Source organism: Acinonyx jubatus, chromosome B3 (genome assembly GCF_027475565.1).
Source record: "Acinonyx jubatus isolate Ajub_Pintada_27869175 chromosome B3, VMU_Ajub_asm_v1.0, whole genome shotgun sequence".
Lineage (NCBI taxonomy): Eukaryota > Metazoa > Chordata > Mammalia > Carnivora > Felidae > Acinonyx > Acinonyx jubatus.
The window spans coordinates 91,647,568-91,668,386 of NC_069386.1; the positions used below are offsets into that span (position 1 = coordinate 91,647,568).

The 20,819-nt window shown below is 36.3% G+C and overlaps 1 protein-coding gene across 6 annotated transcripts in view; it reads left to right on the top strand.

The window, feature by feature from the left end:
- Positions 1–20,819, top strand: part of PRPF39 (pre-mRNA processing factor 39) — a 38,384-nt gene that overhangs the window by 3,288 nt on the left and 14,277 nt on the right. Inside the window, exons 1-4 of one of the 6 annotated variants that reach the window (XM_053224435.1) lie at positions 15,217–15,240; positions 15,713–16,092; positions 16,196–16,358; positions 16,487–16,605. In XM_053224435.1, the coding sequence (XP_053080410.1) occupies positions 16,272–16,358; positions 16,487–16,605 (206 nt within the window). In that variant the 5' untranslated portion in view covers positions 15,217–15,240; positions 15,713–16,092; positions 16,196–16,271. Of the gene's footprint in view, positions 1–14,893; positions 15,241–15,709; positions 16,359–16,486; positions 16,606–20,819 lie in introns of those variants that run through there. The other 5 variants (XM_015072391.3, XM_027065650.2, XM_053224434.1 and 2 more) reach the window with 5 other exon arrangements.

A 20,819-nucleotide genomic window follows, 5' to 3' on the forward strand; every position in this document is an offset into this window, starting at 1 on the left:
TCATTTGCAAAAAAGAACAAGCTGGTCTGAAGCAGTCTACAGTTTGAAAAATGTTGGTCTATTGAGGGAGATAATGATTACTTAAACTATAGCAATACTACTGTGAGTAAAAAGAAGGGGATGGTTAATTCTTATGTTAGGGTATACCAAATAAGTAAATTATTTACCATGTTATAGTGTAATACTATGAATAAAAGAAAAAAAAATAGGGGCACCTGGGCGGCTCAGTAGGTTCAGGTCACGATCTTGTGGTTTGTGAGTTCAAGCCCCATATCAGGCTCTCTGCTGTCAGCCTGTCAGTGCAGAGACTACTTCAGATCCTCTGTCCCCCCCTCCTGCTTGCACTGTCTCAAAAATAAATAAATATTAAAAAAAAAGATTGAGGAAGGTAAAGGGAATCGTGTGCTGGGGATGGGAGCAAGTTACAATTTTAAATAGGGTTGTCCAGGTAGGTCTTATTGAGAAAGTGACCTTTCAACAAAGGAGGAGATAAGGAAGTTATCCATATGAGTATCTGGGAGAAGATAATGTTGGTGGAGGAAACAGCCACCTAAAAGGTTCTAAGGCTGGAGAATGTGGTCTGTTTCAGAGAAAACAAGATGTCATTGTGACTGGGGCTGAGTGAGGCCAAGGGTAGGAGAAGATGAGGTCAAAAGGACAGTGAGTCATTGCAAGGGCAGTGACTTTTACTCTGTGAGAGCAGTGGAGTGACATGGTCTTATTTATGTTTTAAAAAGAATACTATCTGCTGTATTGAGAATGGCCTGGGGATGGGAGCTGGTGGAATGCAGCAAAAGGGAAGAAGTGGGAGAGACCTGTAGAAGGTTATGGAAGACTGTCATAGTATTGTAGATGAGAGATGAGTGGTTTGAATGAAAATTATAAGAAGTGTGATGCTGAATATAAAAGATTCCATAAAAAATTGGTTGGGTGTGAGGGAAAGAAGAGTCAAGCAAGGATGAGTCCCGAGATTTTTGGCCTGAGCAACTGAAAGGAGGGATTTTCTGTCAGAGATGGAGAAGGAAATGGATAGAGCAGGTTTTGGGGGAGAGATCAGAAGTTCTTTTAAGGACATTTTATAATTTGAAATGACTGGATGGGAATTTGGGAGTTGGCACATAATTAGTATTTAAAACCATGTGAGATTGGGGAGTTAATGGAGATAGGAGTAGATGACCAAGGATTGAGTCCTGGGGCACTCTAAAAGATCACATAGAGGGGTGCCTGGGTGGCTCAGTCGGTCGAGTGTCCGACTTTGGCTAAGGTCATGATCTCGTGTTTCGTGACTGTGAGCCCGCATTGAGCTGTGGGCAGACAGCTTGGAGCCTGGAGCCTGCTTCAGATTCTGTGTCTCTCTCTCTCTCTGCCCCTCCCTTGCTTGCACTCTGTCCCTCTCTCTCTGCCCCTCCCTTGCTTGCACTCTGTCCCTCTCTCAAAAAAAAAAAAAAAATCACGTAGAAGAGGAATACCCAATTTGCCTCAGGAGACTGGCACTCAGGTGAAAGAGTGATAGTGAGGTAGGAAGAAGAGATGATGTGACTTGGAAGCCAAGTGAGAAAATATATCAGATGGGAGAACATTATCAGCCCAAGGAGAGTGTTGGTTGAGAAAAAGAGCTGAGGATAACATCTTGGGAGCTACCAATTCTTTTTTTTTTTTTTTTAAATTTTTTTAAATGTTTATTTATTTTTGAGACAATGTGAGAGACAGAGTGCAAGCAGTGGAGGGGCGGACAGAGAGAGACACAGAATCCGAAGCAGGCTCCAGGCTCTGAGCTGTCAGCACAGAGCCCGATGCGGGACTCGAACTCACAAACTGTGAGATCATGACCTGAGCCAATGTTGGATGCTTAACTGATGTTGGACGCTTAACCGACTGAGCCACTCAGGCGCCCTGGGTGCTACCAATTCTTATAGGACTGTGAGAAGAAAAAAATTTCTTCCAAATGGTAAGGGAGCAATCCAAGAAGGTAGGAGGAAAGCTGTGTAAATGCGGTATGTCAGAAAAGGCAAGGGAAGAGAACCTTTCAAGTAGAAAGTCATCATTCCTGTTGGATGCTGTGAAGAGTGAATCAGAGAAAAACAAAACAAAACAAAAAAAAAAACAAGAGTAGATCAGAAAGATGAATTAGGAAGCATTCAAATGGATTTATACACAAGAAGATTGTGACCTTGGCAAATTTCAGAGTGGTAAGGAAACCAAATTACCAAGTGAATGGAGGTTACAGAAGTAGAGATAACAAGCTTAGACAACTTAGTTGACTTTGTCCTTAGAATAAAATCCAAATTTTAACATAGCTTATGCTTGATTACCCTTTGCTTTTTTTTTTTTTTTTAAGTTTATTTACTTATTTTGAGAAGGAGAGGCAGAGAGAGAGGGAGAGAGAGAGAGAGAATATCCAAACAGGCACAGAGCCTGACATGGGGCTCGATCTCAGGAACCATGACATAATGACCTAAGCTGAAAGCAAGAGTCAGATGTCCCACAGACTGAAACACACCCAGGTGCCCCTACCCTTTGCTTGTTTTTAAGTTAAGCTACATTGTAGTATATATGTTATAAATTATTATATAAAAGAAGAAAAACATTTACACATGTTGAATGCTAGTGGAATAGATTTAGTACACTGAGAGAAACTGATGAAGAGTAAAGATAATTTAAAAAGCAACATTCTTGAGAAGATGGGTGGGAGAAATGATCAGATCATGAGTTGTTCAGGGTATGACCTTTGGTAGGAGCAGAGATACTTAATCAGTTATGACCAAGGCAAGGAGGAGGACCAGTAATGATGGATTTCAGCCATTATAGGAGTGATATAAAACAAATACTTTGAGAGGGGAAAAGAGGCAAGATTATAAATGAGGTGAGGGGGTTGGGAGGTTGGTATCATAATATATTTCTTGGAGGTGTAAAGAATTTTAAGAAGGAAATGGAGGATTAATGGAGATCTAATAGGATAAAGACTGACCACTGGTTGTGGCAAATAGCTCATTATGAGAAATTAGTATTTTTATTGGAGTGATATGGGCTGGACTGCATAGTGTACTAACAGATGGTTAAATTATTTCTAACTATAGAAATGTCACTTATTTTTAGGTATCTCTTTTATTGACTTTGTTAGTCTAAAACTTACAGGATTCATCATTATTTCTTTAAGAGAAAATTCTACAAGTGTTAGTGTTAGGTTAAAATATGCTTAATTTTAAGGTTTATGCTACATGTTGACATATTGAAATTTTAGAATATAATCCCAAAGAAATAGCTTTTCAAAAATAAGTATTTACATGAGATTCACTGTGACATACTTAGTATTAGGAAGGACTCAAACCAGATTGAGGGATATTTAAGCAAATATGGACATAGGGTCCTTGCTTAGCGGGCTTCTCTGAACATGCTAAATAAACACTTGTCTCAGAACGTGGCTCTTTCTGCTGCCTGGAATTTTCTTGCTTTGCATATCTGTATAATTGACTTTCCTACTACCTCATCTTCTCCTTTGTTTTGTTCTTAGTACTTAATGCCATGTACATACTGTAAACTTTTTTTTTTTTTAAAGAGATGTCTGTATTATTCAACTAAGATGTCAGCACCTTGTAAGGACTTTGTTTTGTTCAGTTAAATTTCCAGTACTAGAACAGTAGTATCTGACACACAGATGTTGCTTACTAAATATTGAATGAATATTATTATTCAGGGAAATGATACTGGTTAGATATTTTTTAAAAACCCTAAATGGAGGGGATTCAGCATAATTTGTACACCTAATTTCAGTAAAATAAAAAAATAACATAAAAAAAGAAATAAAATTGTGTAAACCCTAAAGGACAAAGAACAGAAGAGCAAATCAGAACGAGAATTAACATCTTGGAAGAAACAGATGGACAGGATTTAACTGATGAACTTAGGTTTTCATTTTTCTGCGTTTAGTTCTGTACTTGCAGGAAGGGAAGTTAATAAAAAAAGTAAGATGGATCCTCCCACAAAATTCCAGAGAGGCTCAGGAATTCCGGGTACCAAGTGCCTCTGAAGATGAGAGTGCTGAATGGAGCTAAAAATTCGAGGGTTGGTTGAAAGTCTGGAGTAGGTTAGACCATAGATTTTCCTTCTCCATGTAGTATAGACCGCAAAAAACTGAATGCTAATTATTTGAAGAGGGTGGAACCAGAGAAGTTTTGACACAGGTGGTGGGAGGTGGGGCAAGGGTAAAGGGTCTTGATGCAAATGGGAAGTGAATGAAAGCTTACATACTGAATGGTGACATCACTAGCCCTGTTTATTTTCTTTGGTCCCAGAATGCATGTTGCCTTCTTTATAGATTTTTAAGTTGAAACATTCTTCTTTGGGAAAACTTAACACAAGGGAAGTGGTGTAAAGCACTGACATTTAGTGAGCTCCCCCTCAATAGAATGCCATCCTGTGTGGAGCCTCACCAGTTTCCAAACTTGTATCTAGCTTCTGATTTTTTGTGATGCCTCACACTTCTTCAACAGCAGTTTGAAGACCACTCCACTTGGGAGAACAAAGCAAATATTCAAAAGACACTCAGAAGAGATAGTGCTGAGAACAGAAGAAAATTTAAAAGTGACTTATAGAGAGAGAGAGAGCAGGAGATACTGCACTAGTGAAACAGGAATAGGAAACTACAAAATAGATTATTCAGAGAATTAAAAAAGGGAATTAAAATAAAAATCTAGTAAAAGTGATCTGAGGGGAATGGGGATGGGGATGAGGTAAATGAAGGAAAAGGTAAGAAAAGTAGAGAATCAGTCCAGGAGGTCTAACACCTGAGTAATGTGAGTTCAAAAAAAAGATAAAAGATAAAACCAAGTGGAGAAAATATCACTGAAATGATACATGTGGAACATAAGAATTGAATGATGTAAATATCTAGATTAAAGTAGGCCTCCGAAATAAATGCCAGCAGAATAAGCAGAAAAGAATCACCTTAAGGCACATATCATTATGGAATTTCGGAACACCTGGGATGAAGAGAGATGTTAAACACTGCCTTGGAGAAAAAACCAGGTCTCATATAGAGGAATTTTCTCAATAGGAGTACACTATGCTAGGAAACAATGGAAAGATTCCTTCAAAACTCCTTTTTTTAATGTTTATTTTTGAGGTGGGGGGAGGGAGGGAGGGAGAGAGAGAGAACGTGATCAGGAGAGGGGCAGAGAGAGACTGAGACACGGAATCCAAAGCAGGTTCCAGGCTCTGAGCTGTCAGAGCAGAACCCGATGCAAGGCTCAGACTCACAAACAGATCATGACCTGAGCCAAAGTCGGATGCTCAACCAACTGTGCCACCCAGACAGGCGCCCCCTTATCTATCTATCTATCTATCTATCTATCTATCTATCTATCTAATCTTTATGCCCAGCATGGGGCTCAAACTCACCACCCCAACATCAAGAGTTGCCTCTTCTGACTGAGCCAGCCAAGCACCCCCCTTCAAAACTCTTCAAGAAACAATTATTTTCATTCTAGAATTTTATACGTAGACAATCTATCATTCAATTGTGAGAATTTTAGAATTGAAAAGTCTTAATTTTTTTACACCACATACCGTTTTTGAGAAAGTTATAGAAATAATTCTCTAAAAGAGGGAATAAGTCAAGAAAGAAAAAGGTTGTTATAAATGAGAAATAAGTGAAAGGAATTCCTTGGATCAAAATGAACAGACAAAACCTAGACCAGACAAGCCAGTCTAGATTGCTGCAGATTAGATAGTTTTGGAAAGGATGTCTCCCGAAGGGAAAATGGACTTGATACTATAAGTATCAGGTTTTTTGTTTTGTTTTGTTTTGTTTTTTAAGTAAACTGTGCCACACATGGGGCTCAATCAGACTCGTGACCCTGAGATCAAGAGCCAGCCAGGCATCCCAAATGTCATTTTTTTTTTTTTTTTGAAGGACTTTTATAAGGCCTCTACAGGAGTTTGGAGTCATTTTTCAAAGACAGCCAAACTTGAAAATAATAAGGAAAGATTTAAAGAGGTAGAAGCAAGGAAATGTAATTATAGTATATAAGATAGCTTGAAAAAAATGTTTACAGAGGCATGCTAATGTAAACCTGAATGTTGATTTAACTCCAAACTGATAGAAATTAGAGCATGTGAGAGGGAAATTGTGAAGGTATGTTTGGTACAATAGTTAAACCCTAATCTTCTGTAAGATGGTAAAAAATGGCTAAAATTGAAAAATCAAGAAATAAGATAGACCTCCAGATAAACTCTGTGTTGACTACTAGTTTTATGAAGTCAAAGTCAACAGCTCTTTCCCTCCTAATACTTATGCAAAAAAATTTAAGTGCATTGTGAAGTTCTTTTTTCTTTTCTGTTATTTAAGAAAATTTTTTTGAATGTTTATTTTTGAAGGAGAGACAGACAGAGAGTGAGCAGGGGAGGAGCAGAGAGAAAGGGAGACAATCCAAAGTGGGCTCCAGGCTTTGAGCTGTCAGCACACAGAATCCAACCCGGGGCTTGAAATTCACAAACAGTGAGATCATGATCTGAGCTGAAGTCGGAGGTTAGGACGAAGTCGGAGGTTAGGATGCTTAACCAGCTGAGCCACCCAGGTGCCCCTCCTTTGTTATTTTAAAGTATAACATCTTAGGTTTAGATAAAACTTTCTAAGGAACTTGTTTGCCGTGATACTTTTCATTTATGTGAATTTATAGACCTCCACATGCTTTTATCTCATCTGATTTTAACAGCCCTGTGCAAGTAGTATAAAGTGTTTTAGAAGTGAGGAAAGTAAGAATGACCTAGGATCACATGCTTATATTAAGGGAGAGAAGTAGGACTTACTCCCCCTACTCTGTTTATTCTGATATTTACCATTTTATATCTTCTTATGATGAAAGAAAGATCTGGAAATTCTAATTCCTACTAGTCTTTTGTACTTTGTATTTCCTAATTTAGTCATAATTAAACTGTTGTCTTACCTTTTATTTAAAATTGTAATAAAAACCACATAACATAAAATTTACCTTAACTATTCTTAAGTGTATAGTTCAGTAGTGTTAAATATATTCACGTGGTTATAAACAGATTACTAGAACTTTTCATCTTAATCTGAAACTACACTCATTAAACACCTCCCCTTTTCTCCCTCACTCCATTCCCTGGTAACTGCATTCTACTTTCTGTTTCTATGAATTTGGTTTGTGACTGGCTTACTTCACTTAGCATAATGTCCTCAAGGTTCATCCATATAGAATATGACAGGATTTCCTCCATTTTAAAGGCTGAATAATATTTCATTGTATATACCACATATTATTTGTCAATGGACATTTGGTTTGCTTCCTTCTTTTGGCTGTTGCATATAGTGCTGCTAATGAACATGGATGTGCATATAGCTCTTTGGGTCCCTGCTTTTAGTTGGATATATACCAAGTGGGATTCTTAGGTCATATATAGTAGTTTTATTATTACTTTTCTCAGGAAACTCCATACTATTTATTATAGCAGTTGCATCATTTTACAATTCCACTAACAGTGTATGAGGATTCCAGTTTCTCCTCATCTTTACCAACACTTGTTATTTTCTGTTTTTTTTTTTAAAGTTTATTTATTTAGTTTGAGAGTGAGAGTGTGCAGGAGGGGCAGAGAGAGAGGGAGAGAGAGAGAGAATCCCACACCCCGTGAGATCATGACCTGAGCCAAAATGGAGAGTTGGACACCTAACCGACTGAGCCACCCAGGCACCCCTCTGTTTTTTTGATAGTAGTTATCATAACAGATGTGAGGTAATACCTCATTGTGATTTTGTTTTGCATTTTTCTGATGATTTGGAATATTGAGCATCTTTTCATATGCTTCCTGGCCATTTGCACATCATCTGTGGAGAAATGTCCATTGAAGTCCTTTGCCCTTTTTTTTTCTTAGAAAAAATTTTTTAATGTTTATTTTTGAGAGAGAGAGAGACAGACAGGCATACACACACCAAGGAGGGGAGGGGCACAGAGAGAGAGGGAGATACAGACTCTGAAGCAGGCTCCAAGCTGTCAGCACAGAGCCTGATGTGGGGCTTGAACTCATGAACTGCGATCATGACCTGAGCTGTAGTCAGACGCTCAACCGACTGAGCCACCCAGGTGCCCTGTCCTTTGCCCATTTTTAAATCAAGTTTTTTTTTTTTTTTTTGCTGTTGTTACTGAGTTGTAGTTCTTTACATATCCTGGATATTAACCCCAATTGGATATAAGATTTGCAAATATTTCCTCCTATTTCTGTAGGTTGCCATTTCACTCTGTTGATTGTGTTCTTTGATCCACAAAAGTTGTAAAGTTTGCTGTAGCCTATTTGTCTGTTTTTACTTTTGTTCCCTTTGTTTTTGGTGTCATTTCCAAGAAATCATTGCCAAATTCAATGTAATGAAGATTCCCATACGTTTTATTTTAGAAGTTTTACATTTCTAGGTTTTACATTCAGGTTTTTAATCCATTTTGAGTTAATTTTTGTATATGTTATAAAGTAATGATCCAATTCCATTCTTTTGCATGTGAATATCCAGTTTTCCCAGCACCACCTGTTAAAGATACTGCCCTTTCTTCATGGAGTGATCTTAGTAGCCTTGTTGAATAAAACCACCCTGTGACCCAGCAATTGCACTATGAGGTATTTATCCAAAAGATACAAAAATACAGATCCCAAGGGGCACATGAACCCCGATGTTTTTAGCAGCATTATCAACAATAGCCAAATTATGGAAAGAGCCCAAATGTCCATTGACTGATGAATGGTTAAAGAGTTGGGTGTGTGTGTGTGTGTGTGTGTGTGTGTGTGTGTGTGTGTAAACATACATACATATGTACATGTGTATAATGGAATATTACTCAGCCATCAAAAATAATGAAATCTTGCCATTTGCAACGACATGGATGGAGCTAGAGTATATTATGTTAAGCAAAATAAGTCAGAGAAAAACAAATACCATATGACTGCACTCATATGTAGAACTTAAGAAAAGAAAACAGATGCACATAGGGTAAGTTGAGGGAGGGTGGAGAGAGGGAGGCAAACCATAAGAGACTCTTAAATACAGAGAACAAAGACAGGGTTGTGGGAGGGGTGGTGGGTGGGGTATGGGCTAAAATGGGTGATGGGTATTAAGCGCTGGATGAGCTGATGAGTGCTGGATGTTACAGGTAAGTGATGAATCACTAAATTCTCTTGAAGCCAATATACTATATGTTAACTAACTAGAATTTAAATAAAAACTTAAAAAGAAAATCATTTATATATGCAAAAGTTTCTTTCTGGGCTCTTTGTTCTATTGGTGCGTTTGTTTTTATGCTAAAACCATGCTGTTGTCTTCTTCCTTTTGTTATTTTTTACCCCTTTGCGGTTTTGCTAATTGGAAGTTATTGTTGTTAAGAATAAAGTGAGACCAGTTAATTGCCACATTATGAAGAATGTGTTGGAATAACTTACTGAAAAATAACTTTAGTGTATTCTTTTGGCTATGTGATTTTTGGAGTAATCAGAAAAAATGATCTCCCTAAGGGTAAGGATGATGTTCTTAATTCTTCTTACAACACTTTAATTGCAGGGTGGGGAGTAATTGATAATGTCTGAAGATGCAGGGGTGTGGTAAATTTGCTGATTCCAGAAGAAACCATTTTGTTCCACTTAAGTGTGCTATTAGAGTAGGGCTGGTAGTAAATGACTCAATGTATCAGCCAACATTCTTTGTTTTTTTGAGTGGCTTTAAAATAAAAGGACACAAGTCAGTGACTGATTTGCATATTAATCTTCAAATGTGTCTTTTCTTTAAAGAAGGGGGGAAAAATGAAAAAATAAATTGAGAACTTCTTTGCCTTTTTCTAGGCTTTCAAATGGCTTAAGCCTGGAAAAGCTTAGGACATTAATCAGTCATTGCAGTAACATATTTTTTCTGGTAGTGTAATACTGTACTTCGAATTCTCCTATACTATATACTGGTGAGATTGCTGCTTGTTTTATTTCTTCTCAGAATCCTCTGTAGACTTCATCTCTGTCTTTTCTTCTCAAATCCCTCTGGCTCTACCCTGCTTACCTGCTGCTTACCTTCCACTTTCCCCATAAAACCCTGTTCATTCTGGTCAGTTTCTCTTGTCTCTGAATCAGTCCTAATTTCTACCTGTTTGTCTGTCAAGAAAGATTATTCTATCAAGTCAAGTGGACTTTTCTTCTATTCTGGAGTAATTATTTTCCTATTATTCTAAAACTTACAGCTTTTCAAAGTTAAGATCACATTCTGTATTTCATGAGGCTCTTCTAGATGGCTGTAATTTTCAGTTGATTTCTCTAAACTTTGTTTCATTTGAAATTCTCTGTTTTGCCTGGTTTTTTGATCTCTCTCCCACTGAATTGATAAGAACTTTATCTTATACTTAGGTATGCTCTACCAGCAATGTAATATAGTACTGGATATACATCAGGCATTAAAAACTTTTTGTTTCCATCTGAATTCCCCCCTCATCTTTTTTTATTTTTTTCTTCTCTCTACTCTTCCCATCCCTTCCCACTTCTTTTTTAACATTCCTTAGATTTAGCTGATTATAGTTAATTCTTCCAGTGGCATTCAGCCTCAAAAAGTCTCCTGATTTAATATGTTAAATTTCTTTGTTGGGAAAAAATTTGCTTCATACTGTATTTTTAAATAATGTTTTAAACATGTATTAAAGTTTGGATTTCATATCTGTTTGACAATTGACCTATACACATAAGCTAGTAAGAAGGCAAACTCACAGAAAATGTTTTACAATGAAGATCATATTTCCTTAGTTTACAAAGAACTTATATAAGCCAATAAGAATAAAAATTAGTAATACAATAGAAAATGTGAATATAGGTTCTGAAAAGGCATTTAAGAAAAAAAGAAAAAAATAGAAATTTGGCTTTTTCATAGTTAAATGCAAATCACAATGAGGTACTACTATTTTTTTAATCAGATAAATAAAAATTAAGTTTTATGGTACTTACTGCTGACAAGGGGAAATGGAGAAATGGCCATTCTAATGCATTGTTAGTGGGACTTCATTTGTCTGCAAGTAATAGAAATTAGGACTTCATTTGTCTGCAAATAATAGAAAACCTGTCTATTGATAGTAGTTTAAACTAATAGGGACTTAGTTTCTCGTACTGTGTGAAGTTGACATTGTGTTATTAGTAGCTTGATGATGTTAGGGCTGGCATTTGAAATTTTTTTTAAATTAAAATCTTTATTTTGAGAGAGAGAGAGAGCAGAGGAGGGGCAGAGAGAGAGGAAGGGAGAGAATCCACACTATCAGCACAGAGCCTGACGTGGGGCTCGATACTCTGAACCATGAGATCATAACCTGAGCCAAAAATCAAGAGCTGGACACCTAACTGACTGAGCCACCCCGGTGCCCTTGGCATGTTTGAAAAAAAAAATGTTTATTTAATCTCTACACCCAATGTGGGGCTCAAACTAAGAGTTGCACGCTCTTCCTACTGAGCCAGCAGGTGCCCCAGGGCTGGCTCTCTTAATTTTCCTGGCCAACCCCTAACTGACTGCTTCACGGACATAGGTTGTTTTAGATATAATGTTCAAGGTGAGAAGAAATTGGTAGAACCTACACTATTTGTGACTGTTCTGTTTAATCAGAAAAGCAGAATCTTTCCCAGGGCTCTGTAGCAGATGTCTTTTTCAGTCTCATGATTCCTTCCTTATATGGGATTAGGTATATTGCTACTGTGACCAAGAACAGTGTTTTATTAGGAAGATGGTGAGAGGGGATATTGGATTAGGCAACTAACAGTGTCTTGCCACATGGCTAATGCAATTTTTTTAGAGGTGAAATGTCAGCATCTTCTCAGATTTAATATACACGTATTCTTTGATCCAGTGGTTCCATTGTTCAGAATTTACCCATGAGTAAGTTTCTGTTCTTCTGAGTTACTTAGAGAACTTGGTAGAAGTACAACTTTCTGGGGCTGAGTCTACATCTCAGAATCATTGGAGTTGGGACCAAGGAATCTGTATTTTAAAAAAATGGCCTACTAGGTGACTATTGAGTGGAGCTGCATTTGAGAATTTCTGTATAGACTGTAAGGAAACTCAGTTGTTTTTTTTAAGGTTTCATTTTAAATGTTTATTTATTTTTGAGAGAGAGAGAGTGTGTATGTATGTGTGCACATGAACTGGGGAGGAGCAGACAGAGAAATAGAGGATCCTAAGTGGGCTCTGGGCTGACGGCAGAGAGCCCAGTGTGGGGCTTGAATTCCACAAACCCTGAGATCATGACCTGAGCCAAAGTTGTACCTTAACCGACCGACTGAGCTACCCAGGCACCCCCGGGAAACCCAGCTTTTTAAAGTAGACATTAAAAAAAAAGGCAGCCAGGCAGCCATTGGCATGCATAGCTGGCTTTTCTTAGAATGAAACAAAACGCCTCCTTTTTTCCTTCACTTGAGCCAAATTATTGCAGATAAGCCAAAAGAAGTAATCATCAGCCCAGTTATATAGGGAGAACAGGTGTTAATATCAAATATTTTTATTGTGTTTAATTTTATTTGGTATAAATACCTGTGTGTCTCTGTGTTTTCATGTATATAGTATATACATAGTGAACATCTTTCTGTATCAATACAAATGTATGTATTTCCTTTTTAATTATTATTTTGTATAAATATGCCATTTACTAAAGCAATTCTGTTAGTACTTCCTTCTCTGGTTGCTGTTATACAGTGTTGTAATGAATGCTTTTGAACAAATAAATGTTTTTGTGTGATTATTTCTATAACATGAAATACACACAATTTCCATTTGGTACATTTTACTTGACTGTCCACCCAAGAGATGTCTTTCTAATTGTTGCCAATTTAATATCTCATTTTAATTTACATCCTTATTAGTAAAGATATGATGCTTTCATGTTTATTGGTCACTTTCATTTCTTTTTTTGAATTACTTAGAGTCTTAGTCATCTTTTTAATTATATTGTACTACATTAAGTAATTGTGTATTCTGAGCACATTTTAAGAGTAAATCAGTTTTATGGTCTGTTTAGTTTTGAGAATAATCCCTCACTTTAATAAATAAGACATGTTTTATGATTCAATGATTCAGTTTCTATTTAAACTGTTAGTGAAAGGGATGAAGCCAGCTGTTAAAATCTATTGTGTTAATATTTTATAGGATAGGGGTGCCTGGGTCGCTCAGTTGGTTATGGGTCTGACTTTTGATAGTGGCTCAGGTCGTGAGATGCCCCTGCGTCAGGCTCGGCGCAGAGTTTGGAGCCTGCTTTGGGATTCTCTCTGCGCCCCTCCCCAACTTGCTTGTGCATGTAAGCTCTCTCTTTCCTTCTCTTTCTCTCAAAATAAACATTAAACAATTTTTATAGGATAAAAGAATAATCTCTTACTATTTTGTGCTCTTAATGAGATGATTAATTTATTATATTTCAAAAATGTTTATATATGGGGGGTAGAGCATGAGCACGGGAGGTACAGACAGATGGGGGAGAGAGAATCCCAAACAGGCTCCATTTCTCAGCATGGAACCCATGCAGGGCTGGTTATCACAAAACATGAGATCATGACCTGAGCTGAAATCAAAAGTTGGATGCTTAACTGAGACACCCAGGCACCCCTGAGATGATTGAATTTAAAAGACTTTATGCAGTTGCTATCCAGATTGTCAAACTTTCATAAATGTATTTTTAATAACTTTATTCATTAAAAAATCACTTTAAATTTTTAAAATCTTATTTTGTATCTTCTGTAATAAAATCAAACCTAAGGGTATCTGGGTAGCTCAGCTGGTTAAGCATCTGATTTTTGGTTTCAGCTCAAGTTATGATCTCATAGTTTGTGGGATTGAGCCTTGTGTCGGGCTTTGCTCTGACAGCATGAAGTCTGCTTGAGATTCACTCTTTCTACCTCTCACTGTGCTCCTCCCCTGCTCTTGTGCATGCTCGTGTGCGTGCTTTCTCTCTCTCAAAATAAATTTAAAAAGTTAAACCTAGTTGCTAGCAGTTTTAAAATTTATAAGTATTTGTGTTTTCTTTCTCCTTTCTAAAACTTTATCCTCAGCTAAGTAATGAACCTCTCTCTGAAACATTTATATCCAAGACCAGAATATATTTTGTTAATTTTATTTTTATCCTACAGAACAAATATTAAAGATATTTTGGTTTTCCAGGATTAATAGCAAGATAAATTTAGACATTGGGTTTTTTATTTTTAGCTAGCTAGGAAACATTGAATTCTAGATATGATTATTTCTTGAGGGAGCAAGCATAACACTCAGTTATTGAAGAATGAATTAAATCCACCTTTACTTCATTTTTACTCAAGAACCCAGCAATAAATAGCACAATTTTGGGGAAATTTAGATGTTATAGAAATTCATTTATAATATAGAAACTAGCCTGGAGCCTGCTTCAGATCCTGTGTTTCCCTCTCTCTCTGCCCCTCACCTGCTTGCATTCTGTCTCAAAAATAGATAAACATTAATTTTTTATTTAATTTTTTATTTTTTTATATGTACGGAAACTAATAGGGCACCTGGGTAACTCATTTAAGCGTCTGACTCTTTGTTTCAGCTCAGGTCATGATCTCACGGTTTCAAGCCCCACATTGGACTCTGCGCCGGCAGCTGGGAGCCTGCTTGAGATTCTCTCTTCCTCTCTCTTTCTCTCTGCCCTTCCTCCACTTGTGCTGGCTCTGTCTCTCTCAAAATAAATAAATAAACTTAAAAAAATTTAAATACAGAAACTAATAAACTTGCTAATAATAACTTACAGGAGAGATCAGAATGAAATTACTATATTGCTTTAGTAACTAAATTACTATTGCTTTAGTAACTGTGGCTTTTAAAAGGTGATTTTGATGATGACAAATAAACATTTGGAAGATGTTCCTCTTTGTGTTTCCACAGATCATTAACTGAAGACAAAATAAGCAACTATGCAAAATTCTCACATGGAAGAGTACAGAAATTCTACTAATGGCAGCACAGGCAACAGTTCAGAGGTAGTGGTAGAACAGTCTGCTGATTTCAGTACTGAGATTATGAATGTTACGGAAATGGAACAGTCCCCTGATGGATCTCCTAATGTGAATACATCTACAGAAGAAAATGAGATAACAAATGTTGTGGACCTTCCAGTGACAGAAACGGAAGCAAATTTCCCTCCTGAATATGAAAAATTCTGGAAAACTGTAGAAAACAATCCTCAGGATTTTACAGGCTGGGTATATTTGCTTCAGTATGTAGAACAGGAGGTTAGTAACTATTTAAATGGGACTAGAGGGACAGGTTAATCAAGTAATACCTGATGAGGCTTTATTGTTTTGTAATTAAAGTTGCATCTTTTATAATTTTCTGATTAAGTTGAATAACATTAGATATGTACATTTTTTGGCTTCAAAGGATAACTCTCATAGCATTTGTATGTTATGGGAAGACAGTATTAATAGAGTCAAAGTCTAACATTTGTAAAAATTGGTGTGTGTGTGCATGCATGCATGTGTAGAATCACTGAATTAAAAGGTTACCTTTGAATACCTTGCTATTCAACAGAATTATGTGCTTTTGTTTCGAAGGATTAAGATTGTATATGCAGGAAAAAGAGATGTTGTGTGTGTGGTTTTTAAACCTGTCATTTATTTTGAGATATTACATTTGGAAGAAATAATAAATATTTTCTGACAGAAACCTCCAAGGTTTTTAAACACCTTGTTTTATTTTCATCAGAATCACTTGATGGCTGCCAGGAAAGCGTTTGACAAATTTTTCATACACTATCCGTATTGCTATGGTTACTGGAAAAAGTATGCAGACCTTGAAAAGCGGCATGACAACATTAAACAATCAGATGAGGTGCGTACATTACTGAATAAAATTGTCTCCATTAGGTACTGTAAGCCAAATAATAACAAAACAAAGACTTTTTTTTTTGGCTGGCAGTACCTACGATTTATGGTCAAACAATTTTATAGGGTATTTTATTTGCATTTGTCACTCTTGTGGCATTTGTAGCTAATATTTTCTCTCTTTGTTGGCAGGTGCGTTAAACCTCTACAGTTTGTCAAGCTTTGCAGTGCAAGCCTCTGTATTACACTGCAGCTTAACAAGTAGGGCAGGGCTTTTCTCTCACTTACATTTATTTCTCATTTTCCAAACAATATAGTTGGTTTGCTAGTCACATTTGCTACGTCTTATTGCATTTTTGGTCAGACGCTGTCATTGATGCTCTAATGGGTCTGTGCCCTATGGTCTGTAACCCAAAGCCTGCCCACACAACCCGGTCAGAATGCAGGGACTGCTGCGCTTTGAAGATCAAGACTCTGCACGTGGGGATCAGAACATTGCCATGTTCTATCCAACCTCCACCCAAATGGTAATGGTAGATTATTTAAACAAAATTCCAGTAATTAGTATTTCTAAGGTTCACCGGATAACACAGTGTTGCCTCTCTGTTAAGAAATAATTAAATATTTGAAGTACAGTTTGTTGTTTTCTTCTTAGGTGTATCGGCGGGGGCTTCAGGCAATACCTCTTAGTGTTGACCTATGGATACATTATATAAACTTCTTAAAAGAAACATTGGACCCTGGTGATCCTGAGACAAACAGCACAATAAGAGGGTATGGGAAACATTGATATTCAAATGTATTCAAAGTAGGAATAAGTATTCTGATGTTGATAATAGAACTACTTATGAATGGTAAACTGAATGTTTAACATGTATTTCTTTTTCACTATTTAAAAAAATGATACATGTAATAAACTTATGCATGAATATAAAAATTGCAAATAAAAATATCCTCCTTCATTTGACACCTCTGTTCCTTATGTCCCCAGTCCCATTTCTTTTGTGGTTTATAAATTGTGTTCTTTAATACATACATAGATGTACATACATGTGTGCATTTTGTACATATATGATTTTTTAAAAAATATAACAGAATGCTTTGGAATCTCTCCCTACTGTATTTTTTTAACCATTGCATAAGTATTTTGTAGTGTCAAAGGTACTGTCTTTTATTTGACCAAATCCTTATTCATAGGAAATAATCAGTGCTGTAGTAAACATGTCTGTACAAAGTCATTATTTATGTAGAGCATGCTAGAAATGGAATTTCTGTCAGAGAATCCAGGGCTAAGTTTTATCAAGTGTTATTTCAAAAGTGGTATCATTTTTAAATTCCCACAGTATACATGAGTAGTCTTATTTCCCAAAGCCGTCCATGCCACTTCCAGTGGTAGCTCGTTATTTTAGTTTGTGTATCTCTAGATTGTTCATCCTAGTTTGTTGTTTTTTTCATATACTCGTATAAGCCATTTACTCATTGCCTGTTCATATCATTTGCTCATTTTACTTTTGGATTGTCTTTTTCTTACTGATTATAAGCATTTTAAAATGTGTTTTCTTTTTTTATCAAAGTATGTGCATATAGTTTAAAAAGTCAGTGTTAAACTGCTTAAGTGTTAAACCCCTGTTGAACTATTTTAGCTGTTTTTTCTGACATTTTCCTACATATTTATAATAGCAATTCTTTACTGCTCTTTTCTGTCTCTTCAGTTCTTAAGATTCTGTGATGGTAGAGGAGAACTTTAGCTAACGTATACTCTGTTTTCCCTTTACTTATTTTCCACAATGGATAGGTTTCAAAGCCTTCTATTTTTCTTGGAGTTAATTGCCCTTTCTTACATCTCCCTCTTTTTTCCCATTTGCTTAGTTTTTCTTTGAACATTTAAAATTTCCCACTCCCTCCCAACAGCTAATTTCAGTAGTCAGTACTAATACAGACTTTCCACGATGTACGAATGCTTTGTTAAGTCATTTTTTGAAACTAAAAAAGTGTATATATCTAGTGTTATTCTACTTAATCTCAAAACTGTTAAAGTTATACTCAGAAATATAGAAATTCCATTTTTTACCCTTCCTCTTGGCGGAGTATTCCTCTTGGAACCTTCTTTTCTGTAGTCTGGATTAGTCTCTGTTTCTATCTATCGTACAGCAGTTATTTTGGAATTTCCTTCTTCTCCTAATTCTAGCATATGTCTTTACTTCTTTCCTGGGTTTCAGGCTCTATTTTTGAGAGTTTATTAGATGCTACTTTTTCCTGATTGATGTGTGCCTTTAGAGGAGTGTAACTTCTTGATAAAGGATGCTTGGGATGAAAAAAATTAAGATTTTGTATGCCTGTAACACTTAGTTGATGGTCCAATGGGGTATAGAACTTCGAGTTGGAAGTAATTTTTCCTTAGGGCTTTGAAGGCATCTCTCCATTCTCATATTGCTTCTGGTGTTGTTATTCAGAAGTATGATAATGCTCTTCTGGATTCCCTTTATATGACTTGTTTTTCCTCATGGAAGCTTATAAAATGATTTATCTTTGATAAAAATGCAGTTTTGTTTGTTTTTTTGTTTAAAGAGTAGATCTTTGTTTATTTACTTATTTTGAGAGAGTGTGAGCAGGGGAGGGGCAGAGAGAGAGGAAGAGAGAGAATCCCAAGCAGGCTCTGTGCTACTAGCACAGACATGGGCTTGATCTCATGAGCTGTGAGGTCATAACCTGAGCCGAAGTCGAGTCAGATGCTTAACCAACTGAGCCACCCAGGCGCCCCCAAAATACAGTTTTCTAATGATATGCTTTGGCGTGGGTTTTCTTTTGCTAATTCATTGTGTTTTACTTAGTGGGTCTTTTCAATCTAGGGTGCTCATGTCTTTCTGTTCTGAGAAGTGTTATTATTAGGGTACCTGGCTGGCTTAGTCCATAGAACATGCAACTCTTGATCTTGGGGTTGTGAGTTTAAGCTACATGTTGGGTGTAGAGTGTACTTAATAAAATTAAAATAAAACAAAATAATTAGTACTGTATTTATTTTTGTGTTGCTAATTTCCTTTCTATGTTTTTCTCTGTTTTAGTTGTTGGACATTGGATCTTGTTTTAGTCATTTAATTTTCTTATCTTTTACTTTTTTCATGTCAGATTTTGTTTGACTTTTTGAGGTATTTCTGTGACCCTTGTATTGGATTTTTAATATCTGCCATTAGTTTTTTAATGTCCAAGAATCTTTCTTGTTCATTGTTCCGTTTTTTTTTTTAAGTTTATTTTTGTGAGACAGCATGTGTATGCGAGCAGAGGAGGTACAGAGAGAGAAGGAGAGAGAATCTCAAGCAGGCCCCATGCTGACAGTGTGGGGCTCAATCCCATGAGGCATGAGATCATGACCTGAACCAAAATCAACAGTCGGTTGCTTAACTGACTGAGCCACCCACGTGTCCCTCATTGTTCCTGTTCTTATAGTCTCCTATTCTTGTTATGTGGGTTAATGTATTTTTATTATTTTTTAAAAGGTATTAAGAAATGTTGATGTTTTCCTCTACTCCCAGCACTGTTTCCTCTAAAGTGTTTCTGTTTACTTGTTTTTGTCTCTGACTTGTGTGATATCTGGATTTCTGTTCATGTTAAAGATGTGATTTTAATAAATGGAATGTAAGCTCTGTGGGTCTTGTTTGTGGGCTATTAGTTGGCCTGGCAAGCTTCACAGTAGCATGGTCAAGTGGCCACTCAGGTTTTTGTTGGGGGAATCCCAGTGTTGGTATTCTTATATCTTACTCCTGTGTCAGGTGGTTTCTCATTTAAGGATCGTCTGATCTGCCTGGAGAATGTATACCTAGCTCCTGAAATCCCATAGCTGGGCAGAAAAGAAGAGGGTTTAAGGTTTCTTACCATTCATTAAACAAATCTTCTTGTAACATCCTGTCTTTAGTTCATTACCTTCTTATCATACTTCCTCTCCCAACTCCCCAACTTTTCTTAGTGTCTGGTGTGTTAATTTCCTGAATCATTTTGCGATTCTGCAGGGGCAGTAACATGTGTTTTACTGTCTTAAAAAGGTTAGATATAAACATACACATGTGCATGCACACACATACACACTCAGTCCTTTATTACCTATATTAACATATTCCCTCCAGTTTTAGCACATAACACATTCTTTAAAGTTTGTTTAGGATGTTTCTTTATCATGTCTTTTTATCATTTTTTTCTTAATGTGGCTCAGTCTTTAATCTTTTGTTGGTGTCTGAGTTTTGTGCCTATCTTGTCAAGAATATATAAATCTGGTGTTTTCTTCTAATTTCTTAATAGTTTTTTGTTACCATTTATTCATCTAGCATTTAAATTTGTATCTTTTTTAAGATACAAATTAACCTTTTATTTTGTCAGGCTTTTCTATGTTGGTTTAAAATAACTTCTTTATCATATACTAATCTTTCACATGTACATTGATCTATTTTGTTTTCTTGAAACTATTTTGTGATCCATTTTTATGTTACCTGGCTAGTGCCATACTTTCAATTACTATAGCTTCCTAATTTCTTTTGATGTCTTTCAGGAAAATGCCACTGCATTGCCCTTTTTATATGTTAGCTCACTGTTAGAATTTGTTTTACCTGACCCACTCAAAATTTTTTAGAGCTTTGATTGGGATTGTATTAAAGTTGTAGGTTAATCTAGGCAGGGTACTTTTATACTGTTAAAAACCCCTGTTGATTATAAGATACTTATTTTGGAAATGTGTATCTAAAAGTTTTATCCCATCGGGATGTCAAATCCAGTGATTAAAATTGCTTACAAAAATCTCTTTGAAATGAGTTAGGTAGTTTAAAAATACATGTGTTTTTTTTGTTTGTTTTTTAGTTATTTTTTAGTAAGCTGGAGACGTAGCAGGGGAGACTTTTGAAAGTTTTAAAATATATGTCTACTTCTCATTCCGTTACAAGGCAGCTGGGTCCCTTCTTGGAGTTATTTTTCCAGAAAATTATTCCTTAAATTGAGATAAAATT